Source organism: Cynocephalus volans, chromosome 5 (assembly GCF_027409185.1).
Source record: "Cynocephalus volans isolate mCynVol1 chromosome 5, mCynVol1.pri, whole genome shotgun sequence".
Classification (NCBI taxonomy): domain Eukaryota; kingdom Metazoa; phylum Chordata; class Mammalia; order Dermoptera; family Cynocephalidae; genus Cynocephalus; species Cynocephalus volans.
The window spans coordinates 104,912,095-104,937,883 of record NC_084464.1 but is presented as its reverse complement, the minus strand read 5'-3'; the positions used below and the strand labels follow the sequence as shown (position 1 = coordinate 104,937,883).

The following is a 25,789-nucleotide window of genomic DNA, read 5'->3' as shown; positions in this document are numbered from 1 at the left end:
AAATAAAAAGGTGAAAAAGGATAAAAGATATGTCATGAAAATGACAACCTCCAGACAACTAGAGGGGCTATATAAATATCACAAAAAAATATACTTTAAAACAGCAAAAAGTGACCAGAGATAAAGAAGAATAATTTATAATGTGATTAATTTTTGTTATTTTAATTGAATTTTATCCTGCTAATTTATGAGAAAGCTAGAAAGATTATAAGCATATATGCACCAAACAACATAGTCCCAAATATATGAAGCAGAAATTTTTATGAATTGAAAAATGAAATAGATGATTCAACAATTAGAGTTGGTGACTTCAATATACCACTTTTCAATAACAAATAGTACAATTAAGACAAATATCAATTAGAAAATAGAAATTTGAACAACATTATAAGGCAATTAGACTTAAAAAACTTTTATAGAGCACTCCATTCAACAAAATCAAAATACACATCCTTCTCTAGTGCACCAAAACTCCAAACTGAATGATATGCTAGGGCATAAAATAAGCCTCAATAACTGAAAGAACTGAAATCAGACAAAGTATGTTCCTGGCTACAATAGAATTCAATCACACATTACACACAGGTATTGATATTCAACTCTGTACCTCACAGATATGTGCAATTAACTATGTTTCAATAAAAATAAATAAAAAGACAGAAATTAATAAGAGAAAGAAAATCAGGAAAATTTTAAATGAGTAGAAATTAAACAACATACTACCAAATAATAAAAAATTTAAAGAAATAAAATAATGAAGGCATATTATGAAATAAATAAAAATAAAGACACTGCATAATAAAACTTATGAAATGAAGTTAACATAGTGCTCAGAGGGAAACTTGTAGTTGTAAATGCTTATATTAAAAAAGAAGAATGATCTCATATCCACAACTTAAACTTTGACCTAAAGCAATGGGAAAAAAAAGAGCAAAGTACACCTAAATCAAGCAGAGAAAGGTGAAATAATAAAGACTAAAAAAGAAACTAATGAAACAGAAGCTAGAAAAACAGAAATAATCAGGAAAGCAAAAGCTTAGTCTTCACAAACTTTTAGCAAGAATGACCAAGAAAAAAGGGACAAAATGCAAATTATCAAAATCAGAAATGAATGTGAGAACATTATTAACAATCTAACAGAAATAAAAAGGACTAAAATGGAATTCTCCATACAGCTATATGCCAACAAATTTGACAACTCAGATGAAATGAATAAATTTCTTAAGAAAAAATTAAAACACCAGCTATCAAATCTGACTCCAGAAGAAATAGAAAATCTGAGAATATATCATATGTAATTTTGAAAACCTACAGAGAAAAGTCCTGGACCAGATGACATTGCTGGTGAAATTTACCAAATATTTAAAGCAGAAGTAATACCAATTATTCATAAACTCTTCCAAAGAGCAAATAAGGCAGGAACACTTTCCAACTCATTCCATGAAGTCAGTATCACCATGATAACAAAACCAAAAACATCATAAGAAAAAAAAAAAAAAACTTCATACGAACCTCTTTTATGACTATAAATGCAAAATTTCTCAACATATTACTAGCAAACTGAATCCAGCCTTATACAAAAATAATTATACACCAAGACCAAGTGGGATTTATTTCAAGAATAAAAGGTTGTTTTAGAATGCAAAAACAAAACAATGTGATACATCTTATTCATAGAATAAAAGACAAAAACCACATGACCATCTAAATAGACTCGGCAAAATCATTTGACAAATCAAGCACATCTTTACAATAAAATCACCAAAAAAATTTAGTAGAAAAGGAACATCTTTAACCTTATATAGGGCTTTTATTAAAAACCCACACCTAACATCATAATAATGGTGAAAAACTGAATGTTCCCCCCTAAGATCAGGAACTAGTCAACAAGATACCCTTTTATCACTTCTATTCAACGTCATGCTGGAATTTTTGTATTGCCAGGGCATTAAGGCAAGAAAAAGAAACAAAAGTTATCTGGATCTGAATGAAAGAGTTTAAATTATTATCTGTGTAGATGACATAATTCTGTGCATAGAAAATCCAAAGAGATCTACTAAAACACTAAAAGAATAATAGATAAGTTCTGGTATGTTATTGTATACAAAATCAATATGCAAAAATCAATTGTATTTTTATACATTAGTACTGAATAATCAAAAAATGAAATTATAAAAACAATTCCATTTACAACACTAGAAAGAATAAAATACATAAGAGTAAATTTTAAAAAGAAGCACAAGACATAAAAATGAAACTAGAAAACATATTGGAAGAAATTAAAGAAGACCTAAATAAATGAAAAGACATACCATGTTCATGAATCAGAAGACTAAATATTATTAAGATAATGAAACGCTCCAAATATATGTGCACCTAATATCTCACCTGGTGCTTGGTAGAAATTGGTCAGTTGTCCCAAAATTCTTATTAAAATGCAGGGAAACTGGCTAGTCAAAACAGTCTTGAAAAAGAAGAAAATTGATGGGCTTCCTAATTTCAAAACTTACTACCAAGCTACAGTAATCAAGACTGTGTAGTATTTAGTTAAGGATAGACACATAGAATAACAGAATAGAATTGAGATTCCAGAAATAAACTCCTACATCTATGGTCATTTGTTTTTTTATAAGAGTGTCAAACAATTCAATGAGGAAAGAATAGTCTTTTCAACAAATTGTGCTTGGACACCTAGATATCTACATGCAAAGGAATAAAGTTGTCCCTATTCCTCACACTATGCACAAAAATTTACTCAAAATGGACTGTAGACCTAAATGTGGGAGGTAAAACTACAAAACTTTTAGAAAAAATATTGTAGTAACTCTTTGGAACCTTGGGTTAGGAAAAGCCTTCTTAGATATGTCACCGATAGCACAAACAACCAAAGAAAAAAAATAATACATTAGATTTTTTCAAAATTAAAAACTTTTGTACATCAATCAACAAAGCAAAAAGACAAACTAAGCATGGAAGAAAATATCTGCAAAAGATAATTCTGGTGAGGGATTTGTATCTAGGAAACGTAAAGAACTCTTATAACCCAATAATAAAAACACACATAATCCATTTAAAAATGAGCAAAGGATCTGAACAGACATTTCTCCAAAGATACACAAATGGCCAATGAGCACATAAAAGACACTCAACATCATTAGCCATCAGGGAAATGCAAATCAAAACCACAGTTATATACCATGTCCTCACACTACAATGGCTACAGTCATAAAGACAGATAATAACAAGTTTTGGTGAGGATATGAAGAAACTGGAACCCTCATATACTGCTGAAGGTAATGGAAAGTTGTGTAGCCATTTAAAAAGCAGTTTAGAATTCCTCAAATGGTAAAACATAAGGTTACGAAATGAACCAGCAATTCTTCTTCTAGATATATATTCCCCCAAAAATGAAAACCCAAGTCCACCCAAAAATGTGTACGTAAGATTCATATCAGTATTATTTATAATATCCAAAAGCAGAAAGAGTACAAATGTCTATCTTCTGATGAATGGGTTAATAAAACATGGTATATCTACACAATGGAATATCATTCTACAATAAAAGAAATAAAGTTTTGATACTACCAAATATGGGTGAACATTGAAAACATTATACTAAGTAAAAGAAGCCAGTCAAAGACCAAATATTGTATGTTTCTGTTTATATAAAATGTTCTGGCTAGGGAATTTTATAGAGACAAGAAGCAGATTAGTGGCTGATTAGGTTTGGTGGCTGGGGGGTGTGAAGATTTGTAGCAAAGGGGGACTAACTGTAAATGAGTATGAGGTTTCTTTTGGGGATGCTAAAAATGTTCTAAAAATGAGTGTGATGATAATTGCACAGCTCTGAGTATACTCTTGAGTTGAGCCTACTTTGAAAAATTCTTGAGTTTTTTGATATAAGTTACACCTTTTCAAAGGTGAATTGTATGGTATGTAAGTTATATCTTAATACAGCTTTTATTTAAAAAAACTAAACTAAACTAAACTTGTAACTATAATACAACCCTGCTATTGCACTCTTGGGCTTTGAGACCACAAAAAAAGAAAACTTATGTTCACACAAAACCTGTACATGGATGTTCATAGCACATGATAGCCCAAACCCAGAAAAAACCCAGATAAAATTTAACCAGTGAGTGGTGAAACAAACTGTGGTCCAACCATAGCATGGAAAACTACACGGCAATAAAAAGGAACAAACTATTGATAGACATAATAACTGGATTAACCTCCAGAGAATTAAGCTAAGTGAAAAAAGTTAATCACAAAAAGTTACATATAGGATGACTCCATTTATATATAACATTCTTTAAATAACAAAATTTTTGAAGAACTGGAAAGCAGATTAGTAATTGTCAAGGTTAGGGAAAGGGAAGTGGGAGGGAAGTGGGTGTGGCTATAAAAGGAAACATGAGAGATACTTGTGATTATAGAAATATTATACATCTTGCCTCTGTCAGTATCACCATCCTTACTGTGATAATGTACTATAGTTTTATAACATGTTACATTGGGGCAAACTGGGTAAAGACTACATGGAACTGTCTCTCTATTTCTTACAAAGGCTTGTGAATCTACACTTAATCTCAAAATAAAAAAATTACTCAAAACAGTAAATACTGGATCTAGAATTCAAACCCATTTGTAAATTACATCAAACAGCCATTCCATTTACCTCCACAATTGTTTATAATATTGGCAGTGTCTAAAAAGTGGTAACAGACAGTAGAAAGACGGATTCAATCTGATTTGCTATTAAATGTTAACTAAATGTTAACATCTCAACTCTCTTAAATGCCTTGTATCCACTATTTTGAAGAAGACTGGATAGAAGACATAGGATGTTTTCTTCACAGTTCATAGTCTAGAATGACTGCAGTTTAGATAAGAGTCACATGTATATACAAATGCAAAATTTAAAAGTAAATAAAGACTATGGATTTCCAGTTTTAAAAGATGTTTGGATAAATGTACCCAATGATTTCTCTGTTAACATCACAGTAAAATATGTTACTATGGTAAGACACACCAAAAGATGACCATTCACAACACAGAAAATTAGCACTAATAGACAACTTATTGCTGCAGTATGAAAGAAATGTCTTTAACTACAATGATGCGTGAACTGTATTAAGAATAAAAGCCGTTGCCCACCCTTGCTGCTGCCAGGTTACTAGGTGGCAGGCACACCATCGTTTCTACCTCCACACTATGCCACCGCGAAGTTCTCTTCAATCCAGTAAACGTGGCAGCCATCTTTCGCCTTTGTAGATACTGATTTGAAACAGGTAGACTGTGTTTCCTGGTTCTCACCACTGTCAGTATTTCTGTTCTGTGTTAATTTAGGGGCTACGACTGCTAGGGAAGGAGTGGGCACAAATGCTAGGGAAGGAGTGAGTACAACTGCTAGGGAAGGAGTGGGTACAACTGCTAGGGAAGGAGTGGGGAACATAAGATTGTCCTGTGCCAGATGGGGGTGGGGAGAGGTAGTGCAGCTCTCATTTATCACTAAAACATGGGGCAGATAAAAGCCCTGAAAACAGGGCCACTCCACCTTTCTGAGTATCAGAAAGTCAGGCCCTGAAGGTAAGAGAACATCCTGTCTCAGGTCAGAGGAGCTATGTTAAAAAATGAATAAATAAATAAACTTTGTATGCTGACAATTGGGCTGTAAAACTTTACATGCAAACTTGCTTTCAAGTTTTAGTAGACAGAGAAATTTGTTCAACTGGCCCATGGTCAATGGCAAGTCTCAATCAAATTGCTCTCATTGAAGACCAAGAAAAATATAAAACCATCAAAGTGGGGCCAAATGAGATGAAAAAAAGTATTATCCTAATAAATTAAAGAAAAAAACAGATTTCTGAAAATGATTTATCACTAGCAACAGAAGAAAAATTTAGAAACCTATTTTTTAGTCCCAATGTGATACAACACTACAAAACTTTATAAAACAGGTAAAGAAACTCAGAAAGTGGAATAAGGTTGAGATATTTTTTTTTAAAAATCAGGAGATAGAAAAGAGAAATGGGGATTAGAAATACTTAAAAGGAAACTAAATATTCAATAAATAAAAATCAATACTGCAGCCAGTAAAAGGTAGAATAACATTTTGAAAATGGAATCAGTGTTATGTGGGACCAATTTTAATGTCTTTTCCAGAATGCTAGCAGAAGAAAAAAGTAAGAAATGAGAAAATCATTTGATAGAGGTTATAAAACCAAGGTCAGCTTTCACTGTTGTTGGCATTTCTGTTCTGTGCCTGAAGATGAAGTCAGCATGTTGGGACAGATAACATTATCAAATACATAACTGAAGAGAAGTTTTTAGAACTGACAAAAAACCTGAGTGTGTAAATATAAACAATTTGATACATTTCTAACATAATCAAATTCAGACGTTTAACATAATTATAAAGCTGCATTTAAAAATTCTAGGGAGGCAAAAGAAAAAGAGCATCGTTACCTACAAAAACAAACAAACAAAAAAGTTGTCCTCAGTCTTCCTTTTCAACACGGAGAGCCACAAGAAAATCCCAGACAGGAGAGAATATACTCATTATTTTTTGCATAAAGTTAAATTGCCAAGATTTCACTCGTCAGTGAGTGTGTATATTTGAATTTAATAAAATAAACGATTATTTAAATGTTGGGCTTCTATTTTCAGAACACGACTTTAAACAGTGGGTGGGTTATATATATAACCGGAGGAAATTGCACATTTGATGAATACTCAAGTAATTGTCATATCACAATTCAATAAATGTGCCCACATGCAAATTAAGCTTGCCATGGGTTTACCTTAGACTGGCAACTTCATATCTGTTTATTTACTCTGCTTAATGAAGATATGTAGTTTGCTTGTTTTGCTTTAAAACCTGTTTAATATGTGCTTCTGTGTCTGAAAACTTTACAAGCATATACATCAAGTGATGTGTATAAATGAAGTAAGTAACTGACTAAATGTTAAAATGGCATTGGTGATTAACACTGGCTCTGGTTTAGGTCTATAAACCAGTAGGTTGTAGCTTCTGTTACTTACTTGATAAATGGTAGAGATGTGTTAAAAATAAATAAATAAATAAAGCTCAACAATTCTGCAAATCATTTTCTGTTTGGAAGACTGGAAAACACAGAGATATGGACACAATAAATGTATTTACTCTGTATTCATACACATACCCATCACTTTTACTATTTTGTACTATTAACATCACCACATAAACCTTAACTCAGTTTTCCTAATGTCTGTTTTTGTATTTAAAAGTAATATATTTTTTAAAAGTGCTTTAAAAAATGGTCTATTTGCATAATAATAATAATAATAATTTCCAAACAAACAAACAAACCAAAAAATTACTTTGTTAATTCAAATTGAGTTTTGAGGACATTTCTCTAAAATAAACAATTTGCTCAAAATTCCGTAGTTTCTACATTTTGTTTAAAGTATTCACAGATCTTTTCATTCCAATGTAAAGACAGCCAAGCATTCATCAGACTTAATCAGTGTTCTCTGAAATAACTATCACAAACAATAACAACATTCCCCTGGGGGGGAGAAACATGTCTAACAATTATCAAAGGTTAAGTATAAATGTAAATGCTCAGGAATATAGGAAAAGATGCTTAATATACATATGTTTAATATACACAGAATAATACGCATATTTAATATACACAGAACAATATACATGTTCAGAAAGATTGCTTTCAGAACATGCGTTTTGAAATAAGATAACATTTGGGCTCATGGTAGGGATCTGTCATGTTTAATCAATGTCTACATTATAATAAGAAGCAGCAGCCTTTCAATATCCAATGCTTTTTTGTCCAAAAACATATGCATGTATTAACAAGGCAAGTAAAAGTAAATAAAGTTGACATCATTAAATATGTTTTTCTCTTTTACCACATTTCCTCAGTCTTGCTACAATACAATAATTAAGCTAAATGCCACTAACACAAATCTCTGCACAAATATTGCTCATTTAAAAAAATCCTTATGTATAGGTTAAGAAATTTAGTGGAATACAGAATGCATAGAATTTTTAAAACCAAATTAAAAAATGATGTTTCCCTTTTTGAAGTTTTTAAAATCCAAGTTTTTATACATAGCCAGTTACTCAAAATCTTGAAAGTTAAAATATATTTTCAAATATAAACATTGAGCTATCTTTCTTAAAATAATGTCTTAATAATATTATTACTGTAAAAGCCCAAAAAAGTAGTATTGCAATAACAAATTCCAGTTATGTTAGCAAGATTGTGAAGATATTTCAGTCTTCAAAAATAAAACAAAATAAACAAAAACTACAAAAGGGCATATAAAAAGGCAAAAAAGCATGAACAGCAAAGAAATATACATGCCTAATAGACATACTGAAATGTTTAATGCTTGCAATGATCAAAAAATTCAAATCAAAAGAATGATAGTACTTCCCTTATTTAAAATTGTCAGTCCTCCAGTTTATAACTCATACCAAAAGCGAAAGTGAGAAGAACCACTCTATTACATGTTGTTATTATTAAAAATTGCTTCAATATTTCTAATGAGTGTTATGTCAAGTAATTAACATTCTCTTCAACTTGATTAAACTTTATACAGGCTTCTTCCTGTCTCTAAGCCTTTGACCTCCCTTTCTTAAGGCATTTACCTTAGAAAACTTGTAATTGTAAATTCTTTCTCTGCCCTTTCGTGATGTAAATTTTTAAAAAGCTTCTTGCCGGTATTATAGTGTAGGAAAGTCTTTCTCAAGGGCCTGGGAGCCATCCCTTTGAACTGTAATCTAGGAAGACAGTGCCCCAACTCAAATTCTCTGTGGGAGTAGGAGCTAAACCTCTGTAGGTTCCTTAATCCAGGTTGTAAAACTACCCTGGGTCATGAAGACACCAGAAAGTTTGCTTTCTCTTATGTAAGGCCAATTAGAAAACACAGGTAGCCAACAATCCCTCCCACCCTCATCTCTTAAAAACTCTCCAGTTCCTTGCTCATAGAATTGAGCTCAGACTGAGTTCTGGTCTACTGCAATCATATCCGACAGTCTTTTTTTTTTTTTTTGCCTGTCTTAACTTTGGTGCAAGTTTTGCTTTGACAGAAGATATATGCTCTGTTATATTCCTTAAACTCAGTGATTACATAGCTTGTTATTTATGTACTTACAAGCATGCAAGTATGAAGTTGCTCACTAACCATCATTCATAATAAATTAAAAAATCAGTGTCTATAATTTTATTGACTCTAATTTGTCAGCTAACTTCCTTGGTTGTCAGAACATAGCAGGGGAACACATTAGGTCTAAGATTAGGAAAGACACAACTGCGAATGAAGATGAGTGAGAAAAGTGAATAAAATCTCTATTGCATGGATACTGACAATATAAAAAAGATATGGGAAGGGTTTAGCCACCATTTTTATTTTCAAAATACAATTTATTTTCTTCTTCTAACTGTAGGAGTTTTGCTATAAAGATTATGTACATTTTGACATCACTATAGAAATAAATGGCAGCCCGCCCCTTGCAACAGTTGGGCTCCCAGGGAAAGAACATTTCTGAAAATGAAACCTGGAAGGGTTGATACTATTCACAGGCTGCTTCATTGAAACAAAGGCTACATACACAGATCTCAGGTTTCCTGCTATTGGTTAAACGTGTCCTACAAAAGTTCATGTAATGGAAACTTGACGCCCATTGTAACAGTGTTAAGAGGGTGGGAAATCCAATTATAGTATTTGAAAGTTGGAGCCTCTAAGATGTGATTAAATTCCAAGGGTCAAACAGTGCCCTAGTGAATGGATTGATCCATTCATGGAGTTCAATGGATGGTCACGGGCCTTGTTCTGATGGTTTTATAAGGAGAGAAAGTGAGAAGGTTAACTCTCTCTTGCTCAACACATTCTCACCATGTGACACCCTATTTATCATGGGACACTCTAGAGTTCCAACCAAGAAGAAAGTCTTCACCAGATGCACTCTCCAGACTGTGGACTTCCCAGCTTCCTAAACTGTAATAAAAAAAAATTTCATTTCTTTATAAGTAAACCAGTTTTAGGTATTGTGCTATAAGCAGCAGAAAACAGACTAATACAGTTCCTAAGTCTCCACAATAATTCGTTCTCAGACACCTTCGAAGACAGACATATTTCTAAGTTTGAAAGAGTTAGCTTTTCACTAATGCTAGTTTATTTGGCTTCTTAAGAATAACTTTTGCTGATTATCTTAAAGTCACTTTTTTTTTTTTTTCTCACAGACATAACTAGCTCCAGTATTTTCCCTAAATTCCAGTGGGGCCTCTGTCACAATCATCACCACTTTCTTCCTCATAACTGTCATAACTGTCATCATCAGATATGTGGGATTCTTTATGAAACATTTGCCTAAATGTTATAATGTGGTACTCAGGCCCCCAAAATGCCTTGTCTATTTTGTTTATCTTCTCAAAAAAACAACTTTTGTTTGGCTGTTTTTTTGTATTGTTCTTTTGGTCTCTATTTCATTTAGTTCTGCTCTGATCTTATTTCTTTCCATCTACTAGTCTTGGAATTAGATTTTTCTTGTTTTACTAGTTCATTGAGATTTAACATTAGGTTGTTTATTTGAAGTCTTTCTATTCTTTTGATGTAGGCACTTATTGCCATAAACTTCCCTTTTAGTACTGCTTTTGCTGTATCCGATAGGTTTTGGTAAGTTGTGCTTGTATTTTCTATTTGTTTCGAGAATTTTTTTTATTTCTTGCTCTATTTCTTCTTTGACATTGGTCATTCTGGAGTACATGGTTTAATTTCTGTGAATTTGTATAGTTTTCAAAGCTTTGTTTATTGTTAATTTCTAATTTTATTCTACTGTGGTCTGAAAATATACTTGATACTTGAGGTTTTGCAATGATCAGGTTGGAATGGATTTGGAAATTAGCAAAAGACTGTTTGCTTTAAACTCTATCTCAAGAAAACATTATTTTGAAAGTATTATAAGAGCATTTTTATAATTCTATTTTAATGACAATGAACTGTTGAAACATATTCATGAAGAAAGCATCATTACCTGTGTTCAGTATAAACAGAATTAGTGTAGCTGTATTAAGGTTACGAATCTTTAATACCAAAACAAGAGAAACAACAGTGACATCAAAATACATCTCTAGAGAAAATATTGGAGGTTATTGTTACAAAGTATTAAAAATGGTCTTTGCAGGTTGGATTCTGTACTTTTTTTACTTTTTCCCCCCCCAAATTCTGCAATTCTTATAAATAATTAGCATTATTTTCTAAAGAGGAAAGAATCTTTCTTAAAATTGTGATGCTTAATATTCACATAGGGGAAAAAAATTGAAAGTGGGAGTTTTCTTCTATTTAAACATTAATTTTGATCATAAATTGTCAAAGCAAATCTTACAAACTAATAAAAAGATCATTAATTAAACATCCATATATATAATGACATATCCATTATAGTATCATACAGAGTAATTTTATATTTCAGTATAGTATAATATATAATATAGTGTAGTATAGCATAGCATACTATAGTACAGTATCATACGTAGTTATAAATTTTTCAAAATTCATTGAATATACAACACCAAAATGAACCCTAATGTAAACTATGAACTCTGGGAAATAATGATGTGTCAATGTAGGTTCATCATTTTTAACAAATGCATCACTCTCATGGGGGATGTTGATAATAGGGAGGCTCTGCATGTGGGGTCAGGAAGTATACGGTAAATCATTGTACCTTCTGCTCAGTTTTGCTTTGAAACTGAAACTGCACTAAAATAATCAAGCATATTTTTAAAATAAACTATATATAACGTATGGATGGAACTAGATTCCTGATGTATTTTATCTTTTCAGCAGTATCAGAGAGTAATCCAGAATATTTGTTTATTAGTAATCTACAATCAGGCTCATATTATTAATGAAACTAAAATACCATTTAGTGTCAGACTGTGGTATTAACTATAGATAAACTATATTTCCAAGAGTGTAAGCATTCAAGGAACATATTGGATAAATGGTTTCATCTGCTACAGAAGTTTAACAATTCAACTTTAAGATCCTTACTATAAAAATAGCAGCAAGTACATATTAGGAGTTTATTACATGTTTAGTGTTTACATGGACAATCTGTAAGACATATACTTATATCCTCAATTTACTTAAAAGAAAACAGAAGCCCAGAGAAGTTAAAAAAATCCCTAGTACGAGACAGATGTAGAATTTCATGCCAAAATCTAGTTTGTGCATTTAATCATTATGTTAAATTATTGTATTGACTTAACAATCAGTTATATCCATTATTAATGCTGTTTTTCAATTCTCTGGTCTTTATTTAATTGTTTTTATAATAAATTAAAATGAAGCATAAGCTCATAGTGTTCTGAAAACAGTCAAGGGACCTACAAAGCAAACTAATTTATTGTGTAGCTTCTAATTAGCTGTAATTACAATATTTAATAAATGAAACACCTACCTTTAGAGATAATCAAATCTTTTCATTGAACTTCACTAGTGCTATGGTGCATACAATAGTCTAATAATAATCAGAATCATTATTCAAATGCTGTCAGTAAATGTAAAAGTACAATTTATTGCCAACCCTAAACTATTCTTTCTCTAAAATAGATTTAATATGGGAACTGGGTATAAGAAAAATGAATTATAATCATCCATAATTGAACTCTAATTTAACATAGCATGTCTTATCCCTACAGAACACACTCGTGTACACATGCATACACACACGCAGACACATTCAGTCATCTGGAAAGTTCTTTATTTATGAAATTATTAAAGGATTTCCCTGAATACAGGGGTCAAGAAGAGTGCTCATCATCATGCATTAGTCAATTAAACGACTCTAGGCACTGCCACAGCTGCTAATATCACAACATGGAGGCAGAGATTCAAGTTGTTTCAGAATGTGATATCTTTAAGAATAAGGCATTTACCATTAATGTTTAACTCAGTTTTATTTTTTAAAGCAATATTTTTGAGGAATGTATTATGTTCACCCTGCAATGATCGAGTTTAATTAATGAGCTCTAAAGTTTATTTTCTCCTTTTTCTGATCTATCTGGGATTGAAGGGAAGAATATAAAAAGTCAGATTATTTATGAACTATGTTTGCTCTTTGTGAATATGCATGATGAAGTGGTGAGATCACTGGACATCAGAACAGTGCATGACTCTACTTTTTTTTGCTTGATGACAAGGGAAAGAACGTACTGCATTGTCTTTAAATAAAAATCTAATCATCAAAGATGGCAGCAGCAGGGAATAACAGTAAACCATGTTTTGCTTCATGATATAAGGAAAGAAAAAAACTAGTATGCGGTATCTTCAGTCAGCTCTTAATAACAAAGGACAAAGTGGTATTACTGCTATTTTGGCTTTTGGAAAGCGATAGGAAAACAAATGAACAAATTTTAAAAAAAATCAGCTGACCAAAGAGTCTTATTAGTTTAAAATGCATTTGTAACAGAAAAAAAGCTTCTCCTAAAAAAAAGATAGTATAATGTATGAAAAATCATGAACATTAACTGACAAGTATATTCTAAATTAAGTAAAAGTTTCAGGATATTCACCTTGTAATTAATGGACTATCTAAAGAAATGAGGACAATATGTCTTTGCTGATACTCTAAGCTGGAACAACTCCTTCACCCCCCCATAAAACAGTCAGCATGATTAATAGATCTTTCATAGCCATAATGCCAATAAATACAATTTCTTCAAAGCATTAACAAACCAGAGAGTGTGGGTGTTTTGTTTGTATGTTTGTTTTAGAAATACCAAATGATGCTTTTATTCAGCAATTTATATAGAAGAAATGGGACTTTCATTTTAGTTATTTTTATCTAAGATATAAAATTTTACAACTTTTAGAATGTCAAGGTTTTTTTGTATAATATTTATCTCAGCCTATTTTTTATGTCCAAAAATATGTCATTTTTGAATTCCCTTCAAAATGTTGCTTAACCAGTGGCTATAAACTCTTACAGTGACAACTATTATCCATTACCCAGCACTTGACATGCCGGCTCAACATCACTATATTAACTGAGTTTCGAGTTTTCTCACTCCCTGTGGGGCCCTCTCTCCTAAGATTGATGAGGTGTGACACGGTGTTTGAGCTGCCATCCTGACTTGACAAACAGCAGAAGTGGTTCTTGCACAAAGCAAAGGAGGGAAGAAAAGGGAGAGAGAGAACCACAGTGCATCCTGGAATGGGAGCAGCCTCATGCACTTGTTTTCCAAGGCAATTAAAACATTGCTTCCCAGATTTTACACTTCAAACACATAACTTCTTTCTTCAATTGAAGTGCCCAAAGCTGCATTAGTACATATTGAAAATGTAACAATTAGAAAGGGATTAAACTGCTGTCCCTCAGATATTTTAGAGAAGCCACTTTCTAAGACAAAAGTTTCTGTTCCTTCCAAGTTTAAATACACTAAAACTCTAATCACTTCTTCTAATTCCCAAAATGGCGTTGTTGCTTTCTTTTTAACTATTGAATTCACTCTGGCAGAGCTAAGGTAATAAAAGTCATCATATTCTAATCTTCAGACAGCTTGATAGAACCAATGTTCTCACTATAGATAAAGTGTAATGAAGCACTTTCTTTCCCATAGGAAAGTCTTTGACTCATATGCTTTGATGCCAGCTAGCCTTCACATCTGCTGTTTCACCATTGATTGCTGTAACTTGGCATGCTGAATTAGTGTCTGATGAAACAGCTTTACTCAAAGGCATCATTTTACTTCCTGCAATGGGAACATAGTAAAATGGTGTTGGTTTCCTGCAGGCCTTATGCAAATCCCTGTAATAAACATAGGATCAGGCCTCACATACAATAAATTGTGTTTTGGATGAGGAAAGGGTGAGGGAGACAACCTCCTTGGGTAAAAATAACTTCCTTACTGCATAAATAAATCAAATGCATAGTAAAGAATTATTTTAAATATTTATTTCAAACATGACTAACTTACACCAAAAACATATTAGACACTAATAAGAACACAGCAACACTTTTTAAATACCAACCTTATTTAACTAACAAAATACTACCACTTACACTAATGTTAACAATAATGCATTTCCCACAACCGGTGTTTGAAACCATTAATAAAAAAATAAATGAGTTATTTAGGAGAGTTAGAGAAATTATATGGCTCCAAAATTCTTCACTTAGAGTTTTTTTAGATTTCTTGAAAAAACGTCTAATGGAAAATGAAGAACACATCAGTACTAACAGATTAACATTTCAGTAACTAATCTAAATTGACTGCTGAGATATATTGGTGTTTAATTACATAAAGCTTTTAAATTTTCTTGCATTCATTTAATTATTTAGAAAAAGTAAAACAGTAAACAAAGATTATCCAAAAACTTCAATATGTAAAACAAACAAAAAAGTAAAAATAAAGTTTCTATGCATTCTAAATAACCATACTTATTTCTCAATTAGTAACCTGTAAGCAACTTGACAAGAACAGTTTTTGACTTAGAGGCCTAAGTATATCAGGTATTACATTGTCCAAGTTAAACCAAAACGTCATTTTTGAAGCACATTTTGCTTCAGTTTACATCTGCAAAGCGATATTAAAGAATTCACAAGTAACAAAAAGAAAGATGTAAATTAGAATTATGTAACAATTTACTCTCATCACTTAAAACAGGTACTGCTTTTTCCACAACAGAGAAAGGAGTGGAAATAGTTCACTGAATATTACAGGGTAGTGCAATAGTGCAAGCAAGAAAAGTACATGAGCCTGAATCTCAAAGCTCTTGCTCAGAATCCAACTTGGTATGAGCTTATAGAGTAGGCCAATTAATGTCATCTGTTTAATGTCAATTATAAATCATCTCTTCTTAATATATTTCTGATTGGGTAAACACAAAAGTCACGACTCTAATATCCCCTTATGGGGCACTACTCTAATTTTCCCTTCACCTGTGGCAGAAGAAGCTACAATAAAGGTTTACAAAGGAAAATTGAATATTCACTCCTTAGGTTGCTTGAACATATATTTTCTTAACTTTTACTCAGAAACACAAAGTCAAGATTCATCCCTCCATACAACTCTTAGAAACAGGAAAGCTCTAACTTTCTCTGTCCTGCTGAACAGCAATCCTTGTGCTTATTTACTGGGTATCCAGGAACAGTGTCAGAAATGAACATAAAGACTATTCACTCTCAGCAAATCTCTGTATTAAAAGGCTATAAACACCATTCTGGTAAATAATTCATAAGAAGAATGTGGTCAGATGATTTATCATCATTTTATACCTGTCTGATTTTTTGCGGGGTCTGGTTTCAGAAAAAGAAAAAAGTCCACCCTAAGATGAAAGGAATGGAAGTAGATACAACTGGTTATAACTATTGATGCCAACAAACAAAGGGATTATTTAAATTTCAGACTGAATTAACTCTGCCTGCAAAATAGTATCACCAGAGCAGGTGTTTAAAGAATTCACAGGCTTGGAATCCCACCTGAAGATCTTAATTAGCCTGGTGAGGAGCCTGGGCCTCAATATTTTCAGAAAAGCTCCACAAGTGGTTTTAATGTTCTAATACGCAGTCAATTTGAGAACCACTGACTTAAACAGGTGAATATTTAATTAGCTAATTAATAATTAATTAACAGATGAATAATTAATTAATTAAATCAGTTTTGTTGAGTTATGTGATTGACAAATAAAAATTGTATAATTTTAGGTGTACAACATGGTATGTTTTGATATAAGTGTACCTTGTGTAATGATTCCCACAATCCAGCTAATTAGCATACCCATCAGCTGACATGGTCACCTATTTTTTTGTGTGTGTATGGTGAAAACACTTAAAATCTAGTGTTTAGTAAAATTCAGGTATACAATACATTATTACTTAGAGTTACCGTGCTCCATGTTAGATCACAAATGGATATTTCGAAGATGTTTAAAACTTAGTGAATACCATACTCAATGGGTCACAATAGAGAAAGGAAAATTGACATGAAAATAGACTTATTTATCACAGTGATGTGATTACCTGCCATGGCAATATGTATATGCTATGCAGCCATAATGGTTGCAGTAAAGCCACATTTCCTACAATTTTGGTAGAATAAAGACTACCGCCATAGCAGTATTCTGCCAAGCAGTTCTTGAACTGGGATTCTTGATAAAATGGTATCTCTAACTTCCAGACTTTGCTAGGCAATGGTGTGACATTTATGATGCGTACATAAAAAGGTATGACCTATAGAAGTGTCAAAATGTTTATTCACAAATCTTTGATGTTAATATGTCTATGCTCATGTTAATATTTAATTTTTCATTAGTTTCCTAGGAACAGAGAAAATATCACTCATCGAAAACCCAAAACTGAAATTTGATACTTTTTTCCCAAAATTATTTAGAAAAGAGGATATCGTTACTGAGCTTAATCTAACTCCAAATAAATAAAAGTGACCTGAAATAAAGCTACATGGCAAGCTAATAACGCCTAAATAAAAATGGCGACTCTTATAACAGCAGGTATTTAGGAAATCATTTCTGGAATTACTGAAGTACCTTAAAGAACTTTTAATCATCATAGTGTTAAAGAATTTCCTCCATATAGTGGTAGAAAATGATTAGCATCTATATAATAGCAAATATGTGCATGTTAAAAGACGTATCCCAGTTTATATCCACGTGCTAACAAGTAATGATTGAACCTTTTCTTTTTGATGACCATACTTAATTAGGGAAATTGCTATATAAAATATGAAAGACATTTAAAAAATAAGACCTGGAAATAAACATATTTAAAATTCAAGAATATTTTAGATGATATTTCTCACCTTTGAAAACTATTTTTGGTTAATTTTCTGCATATACAAAATGGAACTTTCAAAGTGTTTTATCACCAATATAGCAAAAGCAAAATAAACATTCATTTCAGAAAACATTTTTCAATGTGAAAAGTATACTGTGGATGCTATTTGAGAATTTACTTTTCTAATGTGTAAATATCTTCATAGTAAATATATTATTCATAATAATTATATTTTACTGCTCTAAATAAAAACAACTCAAAAATTATGTTTTGCTGACATTAAAAAATTATCAACAATGTCTAATGAATGGTATATGTTTTTAACTCTATTTATTAAGCACACACAGTGAACTATCAACTTTTACATTCTATCCCTCAACTCAAAAATTACTTTTGTTCTTCCATAATTTAAGAAGAAAAATCACTCAAGCTCTCAAAAAAATCATTGTAAGCATTCCACACTAGCAATTCAGGCTTCAAAACCGATGCTATCACCTGCATAATTTAATTTTAGAAGATTATTGATCTGATCAGATCAGAATAAGTGACAGACTATAAAGAATATATCATGGCTGTATCTGCCCCAATGGCTTAAGGCAAATGTTTTAGAAACTTAATATGATCAAACAGTTGAGGTCATGTGGGTGAACCAAAATGATAAATGCATTTAGTTCTACTGAGTAATGATGGTTATGCCATGATATCTTTGGTTATTACTTTTATTGTGATACTATGAGTCCCTTAGTTATTGCTTTAATAATTATTGTCACTTAACCTCTCTGAGCCCAGTTTCCTCATTTGTTAAATGAGCATAATGATAATTGCTTTCTACCTTCTTTAGTGGTTGCTGTGAAGATTAATGACCTGGGTTTTAGAATGTACTTTGAGTTCTCCTAAAGAAGGAGACTATGAAAAGAAAATAAAAGAGAGAGAGAAAGAAGAAAAACAAATCTTTTGTTGCTAAATACCAAGAGATTTTTTCTTTTTTTACCCCAGATAGATCAATCCACTTGCTTTAATTTCTAACTTCATTACCTACACTTCCAAATAAATTGACTTTTAACTGAGGATTAAAATGGGACTGCCATACAGGGCTACATATTTTGTAGAGATCTTTTAACTCCTCTACATAATAACGATTTTTTCTAAAGTAATCACACAGTCTATCTAAAACTCTCTGTCAGGGTTTCCATCAATGTAGCATTTATTTTGCCAATGCATACCTGTACAGAATTTGGTAAAAACAGTGAGGTGCTGCCATAAAGAAAACCCAAATATGTAGCACTGGTTTGCGGCACACATAGAAGATGGCAATGAAATCATCAGAGGAGGCTGGGAAAATGGGAATGTGTGAATATAAGGGAAATATCTCATATTTTATATGTGCCTTGTAGTAACTTGGATGATAGAAAATGTACTAATAATCTTTTGGATTAAGCCAAAGAGATAGCCAAACAAAACGTTCAGAGTATCAGCTGGTTAGTTTTAGCTTCGTATAGGGTACCGCATGGAAGAGATAGAATGTTAATAATAAGACAAACAACAGCCAAGAGATGAAGGAGAAAGAGGAGAAAAAAGAGGAGATGGAAAAAAACGAGAGGGAAAGGAAAGGAAACAGAATTGACTAATTTGCAAACAGAATTTAGAGGTGATATAGAGAGGCTAAAACTTGGATGGCTGAATAATAAAAGTGTTTCTAATCTTCAGTGTTTCAAGCCAGTGAAAGTTCCTAACATTGCCAAAACATGGCCTAAGGCCTTAAATAAGGATCAAATTAAGCATCTTGCCTTGAGATACTTTCTTAAAACCTCTGAAAAAGTTAAGGTGATGCCTTACAGACTTTGCCATCTGGATAAAGAACTTCTTGCCCAAAGTAACAATGATTAAGTCTAAAGAGAGCATATCTTAAAAAGAATTGTGGATATGGCTTTTAGATCATAAGTAGACTCAATTGGAGACATTTAAAGGCCACAAAGTTTTATCACTGTCACCATGTTAAGCAGTATTATTGTGGCAATTGAAAACTAACACAAGCCCAAGACATGTGTAAATTCAGTGCTTGGGAACAGAGATACAAGAATGAATGATATAGATTCATTCAATCCCTGTCCTGCTATGGAGTATAGTGTGGAAACATAAAGGAACCAAGCAAATACATCCTGGATTAATATTTTAATGGTATCTGAAGTTAAAAATGCTTAAGGAGCACCTTTCCCAGACTGGGTAGATATAGGTATGGAAAGTTAGGAAAGTTTCTCTGGAATAAGTGAAGTAGAAATTAGGATATGAGGAATAAAGATAATATAACCAATTGGGTTGGTAGGAAAGGATAGGAACAAAAAAGAGCATAGTAGGCACTGGAAAAGGAGGTGCAAAAGTACAGGGTGCAACAGGACTGAAAACAAACCAGTGTGGCTGGAGCTTAGAGTGTGAAAGTAGAAAATAAAAAGAAGCCAGACCAGGATGTTCTTTGTAAAACTGCTAAGAAATTAAATTCTAATCTGATAGCAAATGAAAGGGAGTCATTTTAGAGGTCTTTAAGTCACTCTGGTAACAGAGTGAGAATAATAGGGACAAAACTGGGAAAACAAAAAGTTAGATGTTTACTACAAAACCCTAGACAGTGACAACGCTGATTTAAACAGAATAGCAGTGAAGGAAATAGAAAGATATATAGGAACTGGGATGTGCTTGGAGATGTAGGATACATATCTAAGATTAAACACAATTCCTGCATTATAAAAGATCGTCAGTAAATATATATTGAATGAAAACTTAACTTCTTAACAACCCATCATCCGTATCATATGATGGAGAATGTAAGATGCATGGTGACACTGGCTAAAATAGGACATTATAATCATTGGGTTAAACATAAGTTAAAATTAAGTATGAATATTTTTATATTGAATAATTTTAAAAAGCTCCCTTTATCAAAGATTTGGCATAAAGTCCCCAGAGAGTTACTTATCGCACCTCAATATACTATAATTTCAAAATACATAGTCAAGAAAACAGTTTCTAAAAACTGATACAAGATTTTTATTTTACTTATCAAATTACTCCTTCTTTATGACAACAAAAAGAATTATGAAGCAATATAAATGAGATAAATATGATGTCATCTCTTTTTAAATACATATTTAAAGATTATTCAATTGTGGGTCATAGAAACATAATTTATTGGACCATATTTAAAATCATTCTAAGTTCTGAATTTTTAAAATTTGCCATGTATTCTAGAAATGCTAATATACAACACCTATTAACTTTTTACTAAGTGCTTAACGTACCATGCAAAACTTTCATTTAATATTTAAAAGACATTGTGAGAATTGTCCTGTTAGTCATTCCAATTTAGAGATGAGGAGTCAGTTTCACATAAGGGCAGAATCCTATCTAAATACAGCCAGGAGGTGGTAAAGCTGGGAATTAAGCTCAGGTTTCTCTGATCCCAGTTTTCTTTGCTCCTAATGACTATTCTAAACTATAGACTCTATGTTTTTAAAATAATTAATTTATAATAAAAATTTGATACTGCTTATATTTTTTTAATAGGTGCCATCACTTTGTTTAATACTAAAGAACATGTGTCTTCTTTGCTACCATCTTTTTTAGATGGACAACTGTGTTAGTACATGAGGCAATGTCAAAGATTTCAGGTAAGCCAAAGCCTGACAGAGAATTTGTGGAAACTGGAAAACCTGAGTCATAGGTTGCATCAAAACAAAGTATTCAGCATCATTTTATAAAAAATGAGTATGACTCACTTGGGAAAATAGGGATTCTCAAAAGAGGCCATTGACATCTACAGACTCTAGCTAAATTATTTTTTGTACTGTAATATATATGTATTCATTCTCCTTAATCTTTATACTTCAGAGAGAAAAGAATGTGCTTGTTGTTCGGTAACATTTGCATAGAGTATTGCCTTGGGGTGAGATTTCAATTTTAGTACACCAAAGTACCAGATTCCAAGAAGGAGGTTTTGACTCCTCCTTTAATTTTTTTTCCATAAAATCCCTGGGCCCCCATCTATTTTGTTATCTAATATGATTAAGAACGTATTGGCGATGCCATACAGTTTTCTATTTTTTACATGGAATAATACTGGAAAACCACCATCATCTTGATATTGAATTACTTTGCCAGCCATTGGCTTTACATTTATTCCTAGAGAGAATGTGTGTGGAGTGTAATGGATACAGAATAAAAGAAGGAAGAACACTTTTTGAAGGCAATAGACATGTGAGCTCAGTAAACAAAATCAAGCAGTTCTTTGGAAATGTAATTATTGAATGTTGTAGAATAGCTTTATAATTCTGCCTGTCTTTGCCGTAATGAGGACTTACCCTTTTTTAAGTCCAAATATCTTGAGCTAGCTCTTGCTTGGAGTAACAAAACTATATCATTCTTTAAAATAATTTTCTGGAACTGAGCATTCCAGAACAATTAGTTATCAGCAGGATCTTGTTAAATTAGTAAAAACAAGAGGAAAATTCCTGTATAAGTCAATGCCTTAAGGGTACTTCCTAGTGTGTTTGTATGTGTGGCTGTTAATTAACAAAAATGAAAGAATGGCATCAAATGTAAATAAACTAAACACAGTAGTCCCTGGTTCACTGTAGAGTTTCAAAATAAGCATGCATTTGTTTGAATTCCAGATTGCTAAGAAGTTTTTTTTTTTCTTTTCTTTTTTTTATTTGATACAATGGCTGGTTTAACTACATAGTTTAACAAGCCAAAACAAAAAGTTGAAATTAGAATCTTTTAAGACTACACCAACATACTTAAAGAAAAATCAGCGTTTAATGTATCCTTGTAAAATCTAAGTTCTTTTCTGATTTTAACAGTAAGAATTTAGCACGTGATAAAGCTAGCAATACAAAGTAATGTCAACTTAGTGATCATCACTGTTGTTTTTATGGTGACTAGTGTATATTCCAGAAGGTTTCAATTATGACGAAAGTCTGTGCTGCTGGAAACAGAAAGTTGTTTCATGTCAATGTGCTCCAGGTGCTAGAGGCATCCTTGTGTGAGAGAGAGAAAAACAAGAGATGAAAAAGTAAGAAGAAAAGTCAGTAGCAAGAAAAAGTGAAGATGGGCAAAAATAACACAGCAGAGAACAATTGAACTAAGAAAAAAAAAGAAAAAGAAAAGAAGATTGGTAAGATAAAGAAAGAAAAGAAAAATAACATAAAGAGAAAAGAGAAATGTGTTTTGGAATTGATTTTTCAGAGATGAACTTTGCTTACAGTATGTTAGAGCTTTGAAAAGAGATACTCGAGTCTTCTGGAAAATAAAAATGAAATGAAAACCCTGACATATTTGTGAAACAGAAATAAACACTTCTTGTGTTCTTGTGTCAAATCACATTTTTAGGTACTTTAGTTGTGTTATTTTACAAACTCAGCAATAAAAGTCCCCTGGATACTGTAATAATTTAAACATATATGCAAAGTTGTTGATGCTGACAATGTGCACTTAGCAATTTCAACAGCTGATTTCTTTTAAAAAACAAAAGAAATTAAAAATAGTTTTATAAGAAAGATAGTCTCTAATAATTCTAAATATTAAATTAGGAAAAGTGGATCCATTGCAATTAATTCAGTCAAATCACATCATGCTGAATTATGCTCTTATTTGGTTATTCAGTAAAAATTTGATTAAATGAGAAGATTTTTTATTTAAATATAAAATATGCATCCAATCTTTAATCTAGCCATATGAGAAATTGACTTTAAAAATAATTAAATTTTAATAATGATATGGATTGGACAAAACAACCAAATCTATCTTATCTTTTTGGAAATTTAGTGTCCTCTAGAACTCTACTCTAAAAGACTGATTTGGTTTTATAAGAATTTTTACAAAGAAAATTACCTAATTTGGCAAAATTGCTGTTTTAAGTCACATAAAACCCAGTTCTATGATTGCTGATTTATTCTTCTATTTCCAATTAAAGTGTAAATCCCTTGACATTAAGAGCCAGATCTTGTTTGCTATAAAATAACTCATGTATAGTGTAATTTCTGGCACTCAATAAGCACTTGATGAATGCTTGATGAAAGAATTTATTTTATAGCTTGAGTCGGTTACTTTTTAAAAAGAAAAATATCTACCACATTCATTGCACATTTTAACTGCCAATTACATCTGTATTAAACACTAAAGGAAAATACTAATGCTTAAAAATTTACCCAACCTACAAAGCATGTAAAAATACTTGGCAAAATTTAAAAGAAATCATAAAGTGATATTGACTCCCTAAAGTGAAATGTCCCCATCTGGTCCACGTTGGCCCAGTGAGATGAGCTGGAGTTTGGAGAAGAGAAGGGAAAGGAACTCCATAGGCCAGCAACTTGATAAGCACACTTTCCCTTTAAACGTTCCACAGGGCTGTCCATCTGGAAACCACTGTGAGTTAAATGAGTAGCCTGTTTTCAGATGCGTGCCTCCCGTAATATTAGATGGATGAATGTACACATAATAAGAACTGTTTCTCCTTGTTTCTTTAGCCCTTATACCCTGCTTCATTTCCACAAAAAGAAATGTATGTCAGAAAACATTCTTACATGTAATTATTCTACTCTTCTGGAATAGCTAAGCCTTGTAGAGTCTGAATCCACTACTACACAATTTTCAATAAATACATTATTTTTTCATTCAAAGATAAAACTTTCTTGGGAAAATGAAAGTGTCCCCTTTGGGCAGATTGCCCTCAAAACAAGAATAGAGTACTTGTAAAGCAAAATCTTATCATTTTCACCTATTAAAATAATTCTCTTGATGGGCATATATTTAGTTGTACACCTCTCCACCCCTTGAGGTATATGCTATTAATTACTCTACAGAAACAATGCTTTGCTACACAGTGCCATTTACGAAAAGAGAAAGATTTGTTTGTGCTCTATCATTTTAATACAGAAATTTAGGTAACCAGTGGGACTTACCTTGAAAAATGTCATGGTTGCACCATCTTCTACTGCTCCATACTCTATTTTGGTTTGTTTAGCTAAATCATCAGCAGAGTCAATAGGGGATTCCATGCGTTCCACTGTCAGAAAGGCGGCTAAGTTAGCAGTATACGAAGAAATGATGATAAGTGTGAAAAACCACCAAATGCCTCCCACTATCCTGGTGGAGAGCGCTTTGGGCATGAGCTCAGAACCTAACAGAGATTGGGGGAAAGGTGAAACGAATACAGAGAATTTGATCAGCAATCAGATACTTCTGGTTACAGTGGCAGAATGGAATCACTGTGTAATAGAAGGTTAAACCATATATTTACATATCATTTTAGTAAGCAAGCAACAACCATTGGGAGAGCAGAAGCTAATTTCAGATAATAGACAATCTCTTAGGACATGTGTTTAAATCTAGTAACAGAAGGCTCAAGTTCTACCTGAGATGATGCAAAGTACCAACTACAATATTAATGAGTGAAAATTCTTTATAAAAATAGCATTAGAAAAGAGAAAAGAACTCTCTAGTTTATAAACTACATGTACATAGTTTTCATATTCTTATTGGTTATGTGGGTTTCAGAGGAAATTATTTAACATATGCTCAGATCTGTTTCTTAAGCTTTACACAAAGTTTCACTTTTCATGTGCATGTAGCTTAAACACTTTGCCTATCTTGACATTTGAAAAAGCAATGCTGTATAATAATAGAATAGCTTTCATTACCCACATTTCTTGAGATGATGTGGGATTTTAGCCCCGTGTTCATTTTTAAATAAGGTAGTAAATTATTTCCTTGTGTATAAGAAAATATCTCCTATCACTATGGTTAGCCTCAATGAGGAAAATTAGAATAAAAATGAAGAGCTAAATGGTCACAAACTTATTTTTATACATATATAAATATTTTAAAATATATCACAATGTATGGCTGGAGTTGCCTGCTCATCGTGTTAATTTTAAAAATGGGATCTGAGAACTATATTTTACTTATATTTATTGTTAATTTTAATTCATT

At 32.1% G+C, this 25,789-nt stretch overlaps 1 protein-coding gene across 3 annotated transcripts in view; it reads right to left on the bottom strand.

The window, feature by feature from the left end:
- The window catches only part of GRIK2 (glutamate ionotropic receptor kainate type subunit 2), a 636,972-nt gene that overhangs the window by 106,120 nt on the left and 505,063 nt on the right, over positions 1–25,789 (bottom strand). For all 3 annotated transcript variants that reach the window (XM_063096320.1, XM_063096321.1, XM_063096322.1), the window contains exon 13: positions 24,760–24,977. In XM_063096320.1, the coding sequence (XP_062952390.1) occupies positions 24,760–24,977 (218 nt within the window). The remainder of the gene's footprint in view (positions 1–24,759; positions 24,978–25,789) is intronic.